The 16186-nt window shown below is 37.0% G+C and overlaps 7 protein-coding genes across 7 annotated transcripts; 5 read left to right on the forward strand and 2 right to left on the reverse strand.

Annotated features, from left to right (window-relative positions):
• Positions 1 to 75: 75 nt before the first annotated feature.
• Positions 76 to 2787, forward strand: MSH5 (MutS family protein MSH5; the record flags this gene model as incomplete). Its single annotated transcript, XM_033909228.1, has 1 exon — positions 76 to 2787. The coding sequence occupies one exon, from the start codon at positions 76 to 78 to the stop codon at positions 2785 to 2787; it is 2712 nt and encodes a 903-aa protein (XP_033765119.1).
• Positions 2788 to 2936: 149 nt separating this feature from the next.
• Positions 2937 to 4766, reverse strand: SAS10 (rRNA-processing protein SAS10; the record flags this gene model as incomplete). The annotated part of the gene is made up of 1 exon (XM_033909229.1): positions 2937 to 4766. One exon carries the CDS (start codon positions 4764 to 4766, stop codon positions 2937 to 2939), a length of 1830 nt encoding a protein of 609 aa, XP_033765120.1.
• Positions 4767 to 5095: 329 nt separating this feature from the next.
• Positions 5096 to 6364, forward strand: RPC53 (DNA-directed RNA polymerase III subunit C53; the record flags this gene model as incomplete). Its single annotated transcript, XM_033909230.1, has 1 exon — positions 5096 to 6364. One exon carries the CDS (start codon positions 5096 to 5098, stop codon positions 6362 to 6364), a length of 1269 nt encoding a protein of 422 aa, XP_033765121.1.
• A 314-nt stretch (positions 6365 to 6678) lies between these two features.
• ATG9 (autophagy protein ATG9) lies at positions 6679 to 9654 on the forward strand (the record flags this gene model as incomplete). The annotated part of the gene is made up of 1 exon (XM_033909231.1): positions 6679 to 9654. One exon carries the CDS (start codon positions 6679 to 6681, stop codon positions 9652 to 9654), a length of 2976 nt encoding a protein of 991 aa, XP_033765122.1.
• A 220-nt stretch (positions 9655 to 9874) lies between these two features.
• NOP14 (snoRNA-binding rRNA-processing protein NOP14) lies at positions 9875 to 12307 on the reverse strand (the record flags this gene model as incomplete). Its single annotated transcript, XM_033909232.1, has 1 exon — positions 9875 to 12307. One exon carries the CDS (start codon positions 12305 to 12307, stop codon positions 9875 to 9877), a length of 2433 nt encoding a protein of 810 aa, XP_033765123.1.
• A 339-nt stretch (positions 12308 to 12646) lies between these two features.
• On the forward strand, positions 12647 to 13984 carry RPN5 (proteasome regulatory particle lid subunit RPN5; the record flags this gene model as incomplete). The annotated part of the gene is made up of 1 exon (XM_033909233.1): positions 12647 to 13984. One exon carries the CDS (start codon positions 12647 to 12649, stop codon positions 13982 to 13984), a length of 1338 nt encoding a protein of 445 aa, XP_033765124.1.
• Positions 13985 to 14471: 487 nt separating this feature from the next.
• On the forward strand, positions 14472 to 15947 carry LDB17 (Ldb17p; the record flags this gene model as incomplete). The annotated part of the gene is made up of 1 exon (XM_033909234.1): positions 14472 to 15947. The coding sequence occupies one exon, from the start codon at positions 14472 to 14474 to the stop codon at positions 15945 to 15947; it is 1476 nt and encodes a 491-aa protein (XP_033765125.1).
• Positions 15948 to 16186: the final 239 nt, after the last annotated feature.

Raw genomic sequence — 16186 nt, forward strand, 5'->3', positions numbered from 1 at the left:
AAGTTAATAATCAGGGTTAACAAAACAATTCGTGCAAAGTAAGCTACTTATTTATATGCTGCCACTAAACGGAATATGTCTCACGAATGGATTTTAAGCGCATCGGGAACAATGAGGGATACTGACCATGAAGAGGGGTTGCAGGATAAAGGTGCTGTCATTGCCAATAATGACAGAGAAGCCAACGAAAGTGACAGTGATAGTGAAGAAGATGGTTCGGATATGTTTTCCTTCGATTTTGACGAGGAAATTGTAGTGTGTATTGACCTCTCTGCAGGTAAACTTGGATGTTCCATTTTAGATTATCATACCAAGACTTTACAAGTGTTTAACCAGGACTACGTCGTCAATAAGACAACAATTTCCTCTCATGATCTTATCGACGACGCAGATTCGTCTGCAAACGACATCAGTTTGTTGATTGGACTTTTAATAATGGAAGTGACCCCAACTATATGTCTAGTGCCAGTGAGGTTGGAGGATTGGATTTTTGACTACGTAAAGACGAAATGCGATGAGATAAAATGTAGGCTAGAACTGCAACCAATAAAATGTTTCAAAAAATGGAATTTGTTGCAGTCATTGCAGTTAAGGGGTCATGATAATTTGACTATATTAAACGACATATTGTCAAATAGCAGATTTACCACCACAGTCACCTTAGGTACGATAGGATGCATCCTTGCGAATCACGAGCAGCACGTGCAACGAGATGAGTACAATGACAGTACTGCTACAAACAATATGATAACAGGACGACAAGTTCAAAATACGTTTGAAGATGTGATACATGACATAACTTATATCGACATAAGGGATCGAATGGTACTGGATGAAAATACTATATCGGCTTTGAATATTTTTCCTACAGCACATATAGGCCATGATAACATGATGAGAAATGGTTTCCTTAGTATATTTGAACTATTCAATCAAGTTTCATCGGATTACGCCAGGAGAATTTTGAAGTCCTGGCTTTTTAACCCCTTAACCAATAGGGAACAGATAGAAAAAAGATATTGTATCATAAGAACCCTGTTGGATAAACAAAATGCCATTATTTTTAATGAACTCGCCCAATCAATTAAGGGATGCCCTGATGCTTTCGGATTTATAAATCAGTTAAGAAGTGGTAAATCCACATTAGGGACCTGGACCAAGGTTGCGAGTTTTTTAGAAAAGGGCATAGCTATATTTCAATTGGTATCGGCGTTGAAATTGGGTTCTGTTGACGGAACCATTCTACATGATATCAAATATAAGGTTGATTTATCAGCATTAAAAGAATGCTTGAGAAAAGTAGAAACGGTAATAGATTTTGACGCATCAAGAGATACTAAATCTCTCACGCTAAACACGGGAATTGACAACAGATTGGATGAATGCAGAAATATATACAACCATTTGGAAGGAATCTTACTGGATGTTGCAAGAGAGGCTCAAACATTTTTACTCAATACTCTGCCTCAAACAGATTGCAAGATAACAAAGAGTTTAGAAAAATTGGTCAATGCCGTTTACATTCCCCAATTAGGATACTTGGTCACTGTTAACGCCTTGATGGAATCTTTCTTAGTCAATATTCCAGACCTTGAATGGGAAGAGATCTTTAGGAGCCCAGAAAATATTTACTTCAAGAATGACAGGGTTCTTGAATTGGATGAAACATATGGCGATATTTATGGAGCAATTTCAGATTTTGAAATTGAAATCTTGTTCTCCTTACAGGAACAAATCTTGAGAAGGAAGACTCAATTCACTGCTTACAATATACTACTCAGTGAACTAGAAATATTATTATCGTTTGCTCAAGTATCCGCGGAAAGGAATTATACAGAGCCTCAATTGGTAAAAAATGAGTGCATTTTAGAGATTACTAATGGAAGACATGCGTTGTATGAAACGTTCCTTGATGATTATATTCCCAACAGCACCATGGTCGATGGTGGGTTATTTTCTGAATTAAGTTGGCGCAAACAAAATAAGGAAAGAATCATTGTAGTAACTGGCGCTAATGCATCTGGAAAGTCTGTATACCTTACTCAGAACGGTTTAATTGTGTATTTGGCACAAATCGGTTGTTTCGTTCCAGCAGAAAGAGCAAAAATTGGAATAGTAGATAAAATATTGACGAGAATCAGAACTCAAGAGACCATTTATAAAACTCAAAGTTCCTTTTTGCTAGATTCCCAACAGATGGCAAAATCATTGAGTTTGGCCACCGAAAAAAGCCTTATTTTAATTGACGAATACGGTAAAGGTACTGATATTTTAGATGGTCCTTCACTATTTGGTTCCATAATGATTAACATGTCCAAGAATGAAAGATGTCCACGTATAATCGCATGTACACATTTTCATGAACTTTTTAATGAAAATGTACTCACAGAACATATACAAGGTATCAAACACTACTGTACTGATATACTTATTAGCCAAAACTACAATATTTCAGGCACAGCACAAATTAAAGAAGATCGCGAAAGTGAGGGAATCACATTCCTGTTTAAAGTTAAGAAGGGAATTTCAAAGCAGTCATTTGGTATATATTGTGCGAAATTATGTGGTTTGAACAGAAATATTGTAGAAAGGGCTGAAGAGCTATCTAACATGATTAATAGAGGTGATGACGTGGTTCAGCAGTGTGGAAAACTCACCGAAAAGGAGATGGGAGAGTTTCAAAAGAACCAGGAAATAGTGAAGAAATTTTTATCTTGGGATTTGGATCTCGAAACCTCAACGACCTCCGAAAACCTCAGGCTCAAATTGAAAAACTGTCTTCGCTAATATATCAGAAAATAATAAGCGCTAACTTGTAAGATATTTGAGTTAATCGATGTCAAGCGGTTGCACTCTTTCTTACTGAGATATATTGTATACGTACAAAATTTTGACTCCCCAAATTATGGTCAATACTACATATGTAAGTTTTTCTTTTAATTCTTGAATTTGACAGATCTCGTCAAACCCTTCTTGATACCTGTCTTCTCACCTTCATAGACGCCTGATTGGCCACCAGAATAAACTGCACGAACAGATTTGAGTTTCTTTTGCGCCTTTTGGTACTTCTTCCTCTTTTTAACACGAGAGTTTCTGTTATCTTTGTTTCTTCTAGGCGTTAGACCCTTGTTCTTTAGAATTTGATAATTGATAGCACGCTTACCATCACCTACGACATTTTCAGCCAATTCAGCCAATTTGCCTTCTCTTGCAGCGATAACAGCATTCTTATGAGCCTCTTTACGAGAAATCTTCTTGTCTTGCTTACCTCTCTGAACCTGTTGATAATAATCATTTTCACCTTGAGCGTTAATGCTCCTGGAAACTGCTTCATCTTCCGAACCGTATTCCTTATCGTCTAGGTCAGCGCCATTTTTGTCATGCATACCACGTTTACGAGCTTCATCCAACAGACGTTGCTGCCTTTCAAATAAACGTTCCTTATATGGAATATCGTCATCACCTTTGAATCTGTCTGTTTTTTTATTTTCTTGTTGATCAATTTTCGAAGTATAGAAACGCAAAGTTCTTCTACGAGCTTTTTTATCCTGTGCGTCAACATCGGCAATTCCAGATTCAATAAAGTCATCAGCTTCAGATGTGGACAAAGATTTTGGTTTGGAATGCACACGCGATTGTGCTACGTATTCTTCAAAATCGTCGATACTCACATCATCTTTTTCATCACTTTCTCCTTCTTCTTCATTATTTTCTTCCTTTTGTTCTTCTTCATTTTCTTCTACGTCAGAAGCTTCACTGTTCTCTAACTCATTCAGCTTCTTTTCGCTGAAGGCTTCAAGGTTTGAGGTTTCTTCACTTTCGGAACCATCTCCTTCATTCATGTCAAAACTAGATGGAAGTTCACTGGCTTGCCTCCAAATTTCCTTTGTCGTTAGAATCTTTTCCATGACTGGATGGCCCTTCATGGACGTGAAATCTTCATTATTATGGAGTTCGTGCAATAAGATGCTATAGTAACATGATATCGTACCTAGGTAACTTCCAAGTGCAATTAATTTTAACTTATTGAACTCATTGTTCTCAGATTTCTTTAATTCGTCAAACTTGGGAGCTAATTTTGTGAATTCTTTTGAAAGTGGAGCAAATTCGGGAAACATTGTCTTTAAATAGTTATCTCTTGCTTCGTCATCCATATTCAGAATATCCCTTATGGAAATATTAGTGTCTGCCTGCTTAGTGGAGTTTTTAAACTCACCCATGTCAAATTCTTTGGCATTTTTGACCCACTCTTGTTCTTCTTCCTCATCTAAGTAATCATTCATATTAAGTTCTTCCAAGTGCTTCTTTTGTTGTCGTAAAGCTTCCTTTTCTATTTCTTTAGCAGCTTCTTCATCATCTAAATCATCAGCCCCGTAGTATTCTCCCTTTGTGGACCCCCAGGCATTTTCGTTGTCTAACATACCATTTTCTTCATCTTCTTCGGGAAGCTGATCTGTTTCTAAGTTTCTGCCAAATATTTTCTTATAGGCTGCAGCACCATCTAGTTCTTCTTCTTCTTCTTCTTCTTCTTCATCCTCTCTTTCATCCATAGACTCATCATCCTCATCCATAGCCAAGACTTCTTCCTCATCTTCGTCTTCTAGCAAAGAGTGATCAAAATCCTTAGCGCTGTCGCCAAATGTGGACTGTTCAAGTAAAACTTTTTCCCTTTTAGAAGCAAAATCATCAACTTCGTTTAACCCATATGGATTAACCTCATCTCCAACGCTGGGGATTTTGGCTCTGTCTGAACTTTTTCTTACCATGTTAGTCTATATGGTGTACCTTGAATATATCTTCTCTACCTTTAAAACGAATTGTATGAAAGCATTAATGAGATGAGGTGAGATGAGATGAGCTTCATTATCGAATTTTTTTTTTCATTGCAGAAGCGCAGTTTGAAAATTTTTCATCCGCCTTGCAATCCAATTTTTTTGATCAGTAGAAGATAAAGACCAATAAATAGTAGTTTATGAGAGAGCAATTGAAAAAGAAGACGGCTAAAAGAATATTGAGAAAAACCGTTGTTTGCTAGGCTAAACCAAAGTCGAAGCGTGATTTTCTCTTTTATAAAGCGGGATAGTATCCATTAAATATGAGCAGTAATAAAGGAAATGGGCGCTTGCCATCACTAAAAGATTCCTCCTCCAATGGAGGATCTGCCAAGCCCTCATTAAAGTTTAAGCCAAAGGCAGTTGCAAGAAAATCTAAGGAAGAAAGAGAAGCAGCTGCATCCAAAGTGAAGCTAGAGGAGGATTCTAAGAGAGGCAATGACAGAAAACATTTCAGTAATAATAAGAATAAAAGAGTAACCGGCGCTGGCGGCCAGCAAAGGCGGATGGCCAAATATTTAAATAACACGCATGTTATTTCTAGCGGTCCCTTGGCCGCTGGGAACTTTGTGAGCGAGAAGGGCGACTTGAGAAGGGGCTTCATCAAATCAGAAGGAAGCGGGTCATCTCTTGTGCAGAAAGGCCTGGAAACTATTGACAATGGTGCTGAGAGCTCAGAGAATGAAGCAGAAGATGACGATAATGAGGGCGTAGCGTCTAAATCCAAGAAGAAGTTCAATATGGGAAGAGAATTTGAGGCACACAATCTCATAGAGGACGAAGATGATGGCGAAAGTGAAAAGAGCAGTGATGTGGATATGGATGACGAAGAATGGAGATCCCAACGGATTGAGCAATTATTCCCTGTCAGGCCTGTCCGCGTAAGACACGAAGATGTTGAAATTGTCAAAAGAGAAATACAAGAAGCTCTTTCTGAAAAGACAACTCGTGAGCCCACTCCAGGTGTAAAGACAGAGCCCACCGGAAGCGAATTACAATCTTATTTAGAAGATAGAGAAAGGCAAGTCAATGAGAAACTTGAAAATCTCGGACTTGCGGAGGAGTTTCAATCAGTTGACGGGAGAGAAATTGCTGCTGAGCTGGAACTATTAAATGCAGATCATCAGCATATACTACGAAAGCTAAAGAAAGTGAATAACAAGCCGGAAAGATTCATGGTATTCCAACTACCTACCAGGCTACCAGCTTTTGAAAGACCTGCTGTGAAAGAAGAGGAAGGAGAAGTAGAAACACAAGTTAGCGACTCTACCAAGAAGAAAAAGAGTAGCAAAAAGAAGGATACGAAGGATGTCTTGTCTACTGGAGAGCTGGCTGGCAAGGTTGGGTCTGTCAGGGTTCACAAATCTGGAAAACTTTCTGTAAAAATTGGAAATGTGGTGATGGATATCGGCAAAGGTGCCGAAACTACATTCTTACAAGATGTCATAGCATTGAGTATCGCTGATGATGCATCATCAGCTGAGCTTCTAGGCCGTGTAGACGGTAAAATAGTAGTCACGCCTAAAACCTAATCGCACTCGCATTCGTCGAGTATATAAATGAATATACAGGTTCATATATACTTTTAGAACGGCTTACATTAATTAAATGCCTAAACAGCTACACCAAAAGGTGCCATTAACGTCTGTCTTCCTTTGCATCTTCTGGTTCTCTTTACGACTTGTAATGTAATTCCGGCTATTGTTACCCAGTTCCGGACCTTTAGGGGAGCCACACCTTGAACAAAAAAGAAGCGCCATAACCACCGTGAAAGAATGAGGATCTACTTTGATAAGAAGGTATTTAAGAACAGTTTGAGGTTTCAAAACGACGGAAATATTGGGTTATGGAGAAAGATGAATACCAGCTACCCAACTCTCATGGGAAGAACACTTTCTTGTCGCGAATATTTGGTTTACAATCGGATGAAGTTAATCCTTCTCTTAACAGCCAGGAGATGAGCAACTTCCCTTTACCAGACATAGAGAGAGGCTCTTCTTTATTGCATTCTTCTAACGAGAGTCACGAAGATAGGGATGAGAATGATTTACGTGTTCCTGAGTCTGACCAGGGCACTAGCACAGAAGAAGACGATGAAGAAGATGAGGAGCAGGTCCAAGCGTATGATCCACAAACTGGTGATGGGTTAGATGGATATCACCGGTCAAATTCTGTAAAGGGCGATGAAAACGTACTTGGAACGGAAAAGAGCGGTTTAGAAAGGCTGGTTGAGGGCTCTACCGATGATTCTGTGCCCAAGGTCGGACAGCTTTCGTCAGACGAAGAAGATAATGAGTTCATAAATAATGATGGATTTGAAGATGATACGCCCCTTTTTCAAAAGGGGAACATGCAAGAATTTGGTTCTAAGAAGAGCAATACTATAGAAGATGGTAAACGCCCTTTGTTTTTCAGGCATATTTTACAGAATAACCATCCTCAACGAAATACCGAAAAGCTATTTACCTCGTCAAAGGCCACTCACTACGATAAGGATAAGAATTCAAATAGTGATCCTCGTAACACTAACGGGAATAGAAATCATAGCACCAAATATTTTGGTGGTGCCTCACAATCTCGGTTTACTGGTCCGTCGTCGAACCATACAAATAGGTTCACGAACTTGTTCCCGCTAAGAAAACCGAATTTACTAAGCAATATATCTGTTTTAAATAATACCCCGGAAGACAGAATCAATACCTTGAGTGTAAAAGAGCGGGCTCTTTGGAAGTGGGCAAATGTAGAAAACCTCGACATATTTCTGCAGGATGTTTACAATTATTATCTAGGAAATGGGTTCTATTGCATCATACTGGAAAAAATATTAAACATTGGCACTTTGCTTTTTGTTGTCTTTGTTTCTACATACATGGGTCATTGTGTTGATTACTCCAGATTACCGACTAGTCATCAGGTTTCGGATATTATTATCGAAAAGTGTTATTCTAATAATATAACTGGATTTACAAAGTTTTTCCTATGGATGTTCTATTTTTTTGTAATTCTCAAAATTGTCCAGCTTTACTTTGATGTTCAAAAATTATCGGAATTGCAGAACTTTTACAAGTACCTTTTAAATATATCAGATGACGAACTTCAAACTTTGCCCTGGCAAAACGTAATACAGCAGCTAATGTATTTAAAGGATCAAAATGCAATGACGGCAAATGTTGTCGAAGTTAAAGCCAAGAATAGAATCGATGCGCATGATGTTGCCAATAGGATCATGAGAAGAGAAAACTATCTCATAGCACTTTACAACAGCGATATTCTGAATTTGTCTCTTCCTATGCCATTATTTAGAACCAACGTTTTGACTAAAACATTAGAATGGAATATTAATTTATGCGTCATAGGTTTTGTGTTCAATGAATCCGGATTTATTAAACAAAGTATTTTAAAGCCTTCTCAAAGGGAATTCACGCGAGAAGAGTTACAAAAAAGGTTTATGCTAGCAGGATTTCTTAATATTATATTGGCACCATTCTTGGTTACTTACTTTGTTTTGCTTTATTTTTTTAGATATTTTAATGAGTATAAGACGTCCCCTGGGTCTATTGGCGCTCGCCAATACACGCCAATTGCAGAATGGAAATTCCGTGAGTACAATGAGCTTTACCACATTTTTAAGAAGAGAATAAGCTTGAGTACGACCTTGGCTAACAAATATGTTGATCAATTCCCAAAGGAAAAAACTAATTTGTTTTTGAAATTTGTTTCCTTTATTAGTGGATCATTCGTGGCTATTTTGGCCTTTCTCACTGTATTCGATCCAGAAAACTTTTTGAACTTCGAAATCACCTCAGACAGATCTGTCATTTTCTACATTACTATTCTGGGTGCTATATGGTCCGTTAGTAGAAATACAATAACTCAAGAGTACCATGTTTTTGACCCCGAAGAGACGCTTAAGGAGCTGTATGAATATACACACTACCTACCAAAAGAATGGGAAGGAAGATATCACAAAGAGGAGATCAAACTAGAGTTCTGTAAATTGTACAACTTGCGAATAGTAATACTTTTGCGGGAGCTCACTAGTTTAATGATAACGCCGTTTGTACTTTGGTTTTCACTGCCTTCTTCGGCTGGTAGGATTGTTGATTTCTTTAGAGAAAATTCTGAATATGTGGATGGATTGGGTTACGTTTGCAAGTACGCTATGTTTAACATGAAAAACATAGAAGGCAAAGATACCCGCAGCATTGAAGAAGATGGTTTGACGAGGAAAACGACTGTGAACGGAAGTCATACACTTGACAGTAAACAAAGGAGGAAGTTTACCGCCGAAGACCATGGGGATAAGGATTTGGCAAATAACAAAATGTTACAATCATATGTGTATTTCATGGATGACTATTCCAACAGTGAAAACTTGACAGGGAAGTACCAATTGCCTGCAAAAAGAGGTTACCAAAATAATGAAGGCGATTCATTTCTCAATAATAAGTACTCTTGGAGAAAGCAATTTCAACCAGGCCAAAAGCCAGAGCTATTTAGAATAGGTAAGCATGCCCTCGGCCCTAGCCACAACATTTCACCTGTTATATATTCTACAAGGAAACCCGTCAAAAGTTGGGATGATAATAATAACGGTGATAATATCGACAGTGAGACTAATAATGGTGACCATAACGGTAATAATGATCACGAATATGAACTTACAGAATCTTTCTTGGATTCGGGCGCACTTCCTAATTATGATGGGATAAACCACAACAGAATGTTAAACTCGCGTTATAACGGTAATGGCACACTTAATAATGGTGGTGTCTTGGGATTTGTTAAAGAGTATTACAAAAAGTCTGACGTTGGAAGATAAGGCAGATTGAGTTGTGCACGCCATCTGATATAACTATATATAACTGTTCCCTTTCTTTTTTGTATTTACCTAAATGCATATATAATTCAGTTTCTACTAATCATGTGCTACAAGAGAATGTGTTCCCTGTTTCAGAAATAGGTAGTTTTTCATAAATAATACAGTAATGCGTAAGAGCCCTAGTAAGAAGGAAAAAAGCTCAATGAATTATTATTATGGGTTATTTCTTCCCGCCACGTAATTTCCTTTCTCTTTCATACTTGTTTTTTTCGGCACCTTCTTCGGTATTAATAGTATTAACAATATGAGCCATCTTTGCATGGTAGTTACTGCTCTCCTTGTTCTTTTCTTCAATTCTTTGTCTAGCTTCAAATTTGGCGTCTTTACGGATCTCTTTCATAGTGAATTTACGTTCCTTCTTTAGTTGGGCCTTCATCTTATTAATCTCGCTTCTTGTTCTATCAGGATCGTACGATTTCTTATCAGGATTGAAGTTTTCTTCATATTTAGGAGCATGTGTAGGTATGGATACAGGTTTGTGATTTTGTAAAGCCAATGGGATATGTTCTGTAAACTTCGTTAGTCTTTCAATTTTGTTTAAAATACTTCTCGGCTTTTCAAAATCAGAGTATTTTGAAGTATATGTACTCAATAATTGCTGAATTGGTAAAATAATTTCTTTGAAAGCAGGTAAGTCCCTCCACACTGTAGAGATAGTTACATCCAAGGATTCCATAACATTCAATAAGAGGGAAACTCGTTGATCTACCGTCTGGGGCTCGGTATCCATTGTTGATAAGGTATGCAATGGAATAATAGTTGATCTCTTTTTGGAAAAATCAACATCCAATGGAAGCCCAAAATCGTAAGAATCCAATCTAATATTATCAAAATCTAGCGGTTTTTCTTGATTTTCTTTTTCAGCTATGAAAGTGAGTAATGTTTTTTGAAAGAAGTAAACCACCTCGGGTATATACCTTTTGGAAATGCGTTGATACTGGGAGACAATTTTTACCAAAACCGCACCAAAAGCCATTCTCTTTAATGTATTAAACTTAATTTGTTCCAAGAACTGATTCATCAAAATCAATGCCGGAGTTATCACTAAATGATACTGGTCTGAGGTAGAGAAAAGAATACCAATAATGGAAAAAAAAACCAGATCACCATTTGAAAGAGCATCAAAGTAGTTTTTTTTATAGCGTTCTTGCATTTCATTGATATATTCTCTACACTCTTCGGAAAGCTCTTTATTATATTTTTCTGAAAGGGATTTTAGAATTGAGATCAATGCATTTTGTGTATCTTTGAAACTTTGAACGTTTTTAGAATAGTTTTGGTTACTTAGGAAGATAATGTGCCTTAACAAAACAGCAGTGAATTTGCCTAATTTTCCCTTATTACCTTCGGCTAATTTTGGTTGATAGGCTTTGATGATATTTTTCACAACCTTAGGATGATCAGCCAAGTCTAATTTGTTTATTTGATTCAATAGCGCATCATGTGTTTCAGGGCAAGATATGGAAATGTTCTTTTTCTTTAAGATTTGAGAAAACCCTTCGTCCTTGTCTTGATATTCAAATTTGACATCATCATCAGAATCAGCAATACCATCATTGTCATCTTCATAATCCTCTTCGTTCTCCCAGAATCCATCATCCAAATCTTCTACACCCCTTTCTTCACCTTCTTCTAGTTCAATCATACCGTTCATACGATCAAGGCGCTGTTGTTCCAACTCCCGTTTTTTTTCTTCAGCTTCAGCATTCTTCTCCTCTTCAGTTTTTGTTCTATCAGAAGGAGCGGCTCTCTTATCTAATTGCAGTTCTTTCACTTTGATATCATACTCTTTATCTAGGTCGGTCTTAGGTTCTATTGGGTTCTTTTTGGGTTGTGTAATCATCAATTCAGACATAACGTCTTCGAAATTATCATCCAGATCATCTATTTGATCTTCCAATATACCTTGAGCCTTTTGTCTTTCCTGTTTATAAAACTTTGACTTGGTAATGACCTCTTTCATAACTTCAGCTTTGGTCTTTTTCCTTTGAGGTTGGTGCTGCTCAGCATCATCTTCATTTAATCGTTTGGAAGCTAAGAAATCTTCTTCATCATTAGCAAGCTCATCTTCTAAGGACAAAGATTGGCCCAAATGTGTAAGGCCGTCTCCAAACATGTCACCGTCGTCTTCATCGTCCTCAAGATTGAATAAATTTGCGTTTCTCTTTGACTGGCTTTGTCTTTCTCTGGTGAAACGTTCTAACATTTTTTCTTCTTCAGTGAGCAACTTGTCTCTCTCACCAAATCTCTTATCAACCACACCACCACGTTTATTCTTCATCATTTTTCTTGCCTCAAATGCACGCTTTCTTTGTTCTTCACCGATCTGTTTAGAAATACCAGGCTTCCCCACTGCAACACGATCAGCAGTTTTAGAAGGCAGGACATCTCTTCTCTTATTCCTGGCAGCCTTTATTTCGAAGGGATTAAACTCTTCTCTGATTTCAGCAATGGCCTTTTTCTTTTCTTCACGATCGTACTCCTTTGCTTGTCTTTTCGAATTCTTTTTATTCTTACTTCTGACGTTTGTTTGGCCTGTGAGCCCGCGGGCTTTCAAGGCAGCTTTCAAATTCTTAAGTTGTGAACCAGCCATGTATTTGATCTGCCCTTTTATTTATTTCTCAACTACACCAGTCCCACCAGTAATTAGCACAACATTCAGATCTTTCATGCTAAATGCTCATCTCAAAATCATCATTACCATTGCTAATAAATTCTAAAATTTTTCACTCGTTCTATACGGCTCATCGCTCTAATGTTACCCGTCTTGTTTGCGATTTTCTTAACTTTTCGGTGGCAAAATGCAAAGGGGAACCTGAGGAAAAGCCATAACAGGACACTGCATCAGAGATAATCTTTAAAGCTAAAGTGGATAGAAGACATATTCCTGGATTGACTGTCACTCTTGTTATAAGAATAAAAATATAAAAAGATGTCAAGAGATGCACCAATTAAGGCTGACAAGGATTATAGCCAGATTTTGAAGGAAGAGTTTCCTAAGATCGATTCGCTTGCTCGAAATGATTATAACTCTGCTTTAGACCAATTGTTATTGTTGGAGAAGAAAACGAGACAAGCCTCAGATCTGGCCTCCTCGAAAGAAGTTCTAGCTAAGATTGTGGACCTGTTAGCATCAAGAAATAAGTGGGACGATCTAAATGAGCAATTGACTCTACTCTCAAAAAAGCATGGTCAATTAAAATTATCGATTCAGTACATGATACAGAAGGTTATGGAATATTTGAAAAGCTCGAAATCTTTAGATTTAGACACCAGAATTAGTATCATTGAAACGATCAGGGTGGTTACGGAGAATAAGATATTTGTGGAAGTAGAAAGAGCTAGAGTCACCAAAGATTTAGTGGATATCAAGAGGCAGGAGGGTAAGATTGATGAAGCCGCGGACATCTTGTGTGAATTACAGGTTGAAACTTATGGCTCTATGGAAATGTCGGAAAAGATCCAGTTTATATTAGAGCAAATGGAATTAAGTATATTAAAAGGTGATTATTCCCAGGCCACGGTGCTTTCAAGAAAAATTTTAAAAAAAACTTTTAAAAGTCCTAAATATGAGTCATTGAAACTAGAATATTATAATCTTTTGGTAAAGATTAGTTTGCACAAGAAGGAGTACCTAGAAGTAGCACAATATTTGCAAGAAATTTATCAAACGGACGCTATTAAATCAGATGAGGCTAAATGGAAACCTGTTTTATCCCACATTGTATATTTCTTGGTCCTCTCGCCTTATGGCAATTTACAAAATGATTTAATTCACAAAATTCAAAATGACAACAACCTGAAAAAATTAGAAAGCCAAGAATCTTTAGTTAAATTGTTTACTACAAATGAATTAATGAGATGGCCAATAGTTCAGAAAACTTATGAGCCTGTTTTAAATAAAGATGATTTGGCATTTGGTGGAGAAGCCAATAAGCACCACTGGGAAGATCTACAAAAAAGAGTCATCGAGCACAATTTGAGAGTTATTTCCGAATACTATTCTAGAATCACTCTATTAAGATTGAATGAGCTGCTGGACCTAACAGAGACCCAGACAGAAACATATATCAGTGATTTGGTCAACCAAGGCATCATATACGCTAAAGTTAATCGCCCAGCCAAGATCGTCAATTTCGAAAAACCAAAAAACTCAAGCCAACTATTGAACGAATGGTCACATAATGTCGATGAATTGTTAGAACATATAGAAACCATAGGCCATTTGATTACGAAAGAGGAAATCATGCACGGTTTGCAGGCCAAATAAGAAAATTTTCGAGTAAGTATCGGACTACCTCAGATTTGGTGTTGATTTCACACCTCTTACAAATTGAAATGTGTATTTACGTACGTGAGATAAAACTGTCTATGCATATATATAATTCAAATGGAAAATGGCCACGTATTGTTATAATTCTTTTTACTTGCTTACACAAAACATAAGGTGACAATGGGTATAATTCAGTTTTTCAATTTTTCAGGGGAAACGAGGCACCCAAGAAAAATGTGAAAAGTCAAAACAGTGAACTGGTGGGGTATTTAAAAATCATTAATAGTAGCGACAAGAAGTCACTGTTTCGTTTAATATTAATAGGACCTCTGTAATACTTGTTGCTATACCTATAAGCACAACTTTGAAACAGTGTAACATTTCGTCATTTGATAGACAAGAATTTAATTTTGTATTTTTTTTTGATTAACTTATGTCACTTTAGCCTCTACTTCTTTCGAACACCTTTTCTTCATTTTGACTCATGATATTAGATCCATTATCTCCAAACATTGAAAACCATACTCAGGATGAAATCATTGAGTTTTGGGAAAAAACGGAGTCCATTGCTAATATACCAAAGGAAAACCTGGATGAACCCCATGTTAACTCAAGTCTGGTTGCCTATCTGAAGTTTGCTACTGATTCCTATAAGGTGTTTATTAATACTGATCGTGACCTCTACCGGATGTCCCTAATACTGTTAGAATCACCCTTATTTGAATTTAAAAAAGAGTTTTGCTTGAGTAAGTTGCAATCATTACTTAACATAGACCTGCTGGAAATGAATATGAAGTTTATCATTGTTTATATTCTTCTCTGTGAGGCCAAAAAAAATGTATATTCTTTAGAAATTATGCTCAAATTCCAAGGATTTACTGTATTCTATAATACTTTGTACACTCAATTTGCCTATTTGAGCAAATACGGAAAAGAAAAGGCAATTGTCTCTAAGCAACAATATAATTCTGACAGTTCTATCACAGATACATCCTTAGACAGTTTGAACCGAAGTTTAACTGATATTGACTTGGCTATTATAGATGAAATGAAGCAAATTTCCACTGTTTTGATGGATTTATTATTTCAAATTATGAAATACTGTAAATGTGTTATTGCTAATCTTCAAATTGTCGACGACTTCTTTGTTTACTATTTGATGGAATCGATGAGGTCGGACACTATGGATGACATGTTCAATAATGCGGAGTTCAAACTATTGTTATCGTTGAATGAGCAATATATGATGTTTTCCAAAGAGTACGACATTGAAAATAAGGTCTATAAGTATCTCATCATTGGATCTGTCTCAAGATGCTTCACTGAGTTGTTATTATTAAAATTCAATAGGGTATCTGACCCTCCATTACAAATTATGATGTGCAAAATCATTTATCTTATCTTGACACCAAGAGGCGACTTCCTTCCGATGAATTTCTTTTATACAAACGATCTACATGTCCTTATCGATGTATTAATCAGAGAACTACAGAATATTAGTGAGGATGAAGAGGTATTGAGAAACACCCTTCTAAGGGTTTTGATTCCATTATTGAAGAATACACAATTGTCCAAAACACATTATAGAAAGGATGATTTGAATAAACTATTAAATTACTTGTCGACTTTAGATAATATATGTGTTGACAGCCCAGTGTTGCACGAACATCAAGTTACTGTAACCTTATCACGGAAGTGTCTTCAACAAATCCCTTGGTTAGAAACACCTTCGACGCCTCCAGGTGAAGATTCTTCGGCCTCTAGTAATACGACTAGTAGAAATTCTAGTATTGTTGCATTGGGAGGGCCTGATAATCAAAATGTCTTGGCTCGTAAAGGCCATCTTTATAGTAATCGTGAATTAGATGTTTCTGCAGAATCTTTGACTAAAAGAAAAGCTAGAGCTCCGCCTCCGCCTCCGCCTCCTCCTCCGTCAAGAAAATGTGGGACTCCAAAATAAGTAAAGTATTGTTTTCTCTTGCATTAATATGGTTGTTTTAACCATTTCTTCTTCTGCTCCCGACAGCACCTAATGACATTTTGTACCTTTTTTTATATACAAATGCAACAACCGTAACTATAGAACTGAAGCTTGAGTTGTTTCCGAGATACACGGCAGGTAGGGTTCATATTATGCACAGGTTGTTAAAATAGGCGATTCTTTATTTTAGAAGGTGTATATAACTATTAATTACATAG

This window comes from Saccharomyces paradoxus, chromosome IV, assembly GCF_002079055.1.
Source record: "Saccharomyces paradoxus chromosome IV, complete sequence".
Classification (NCBI taxonomy): Eukaryota; Fungi; Ascomycota; class Saccharomycetes; order Saccharomycetales; family Saccharomycetaceae; genus Saccharomyces; species Saccharomyces paradoxus.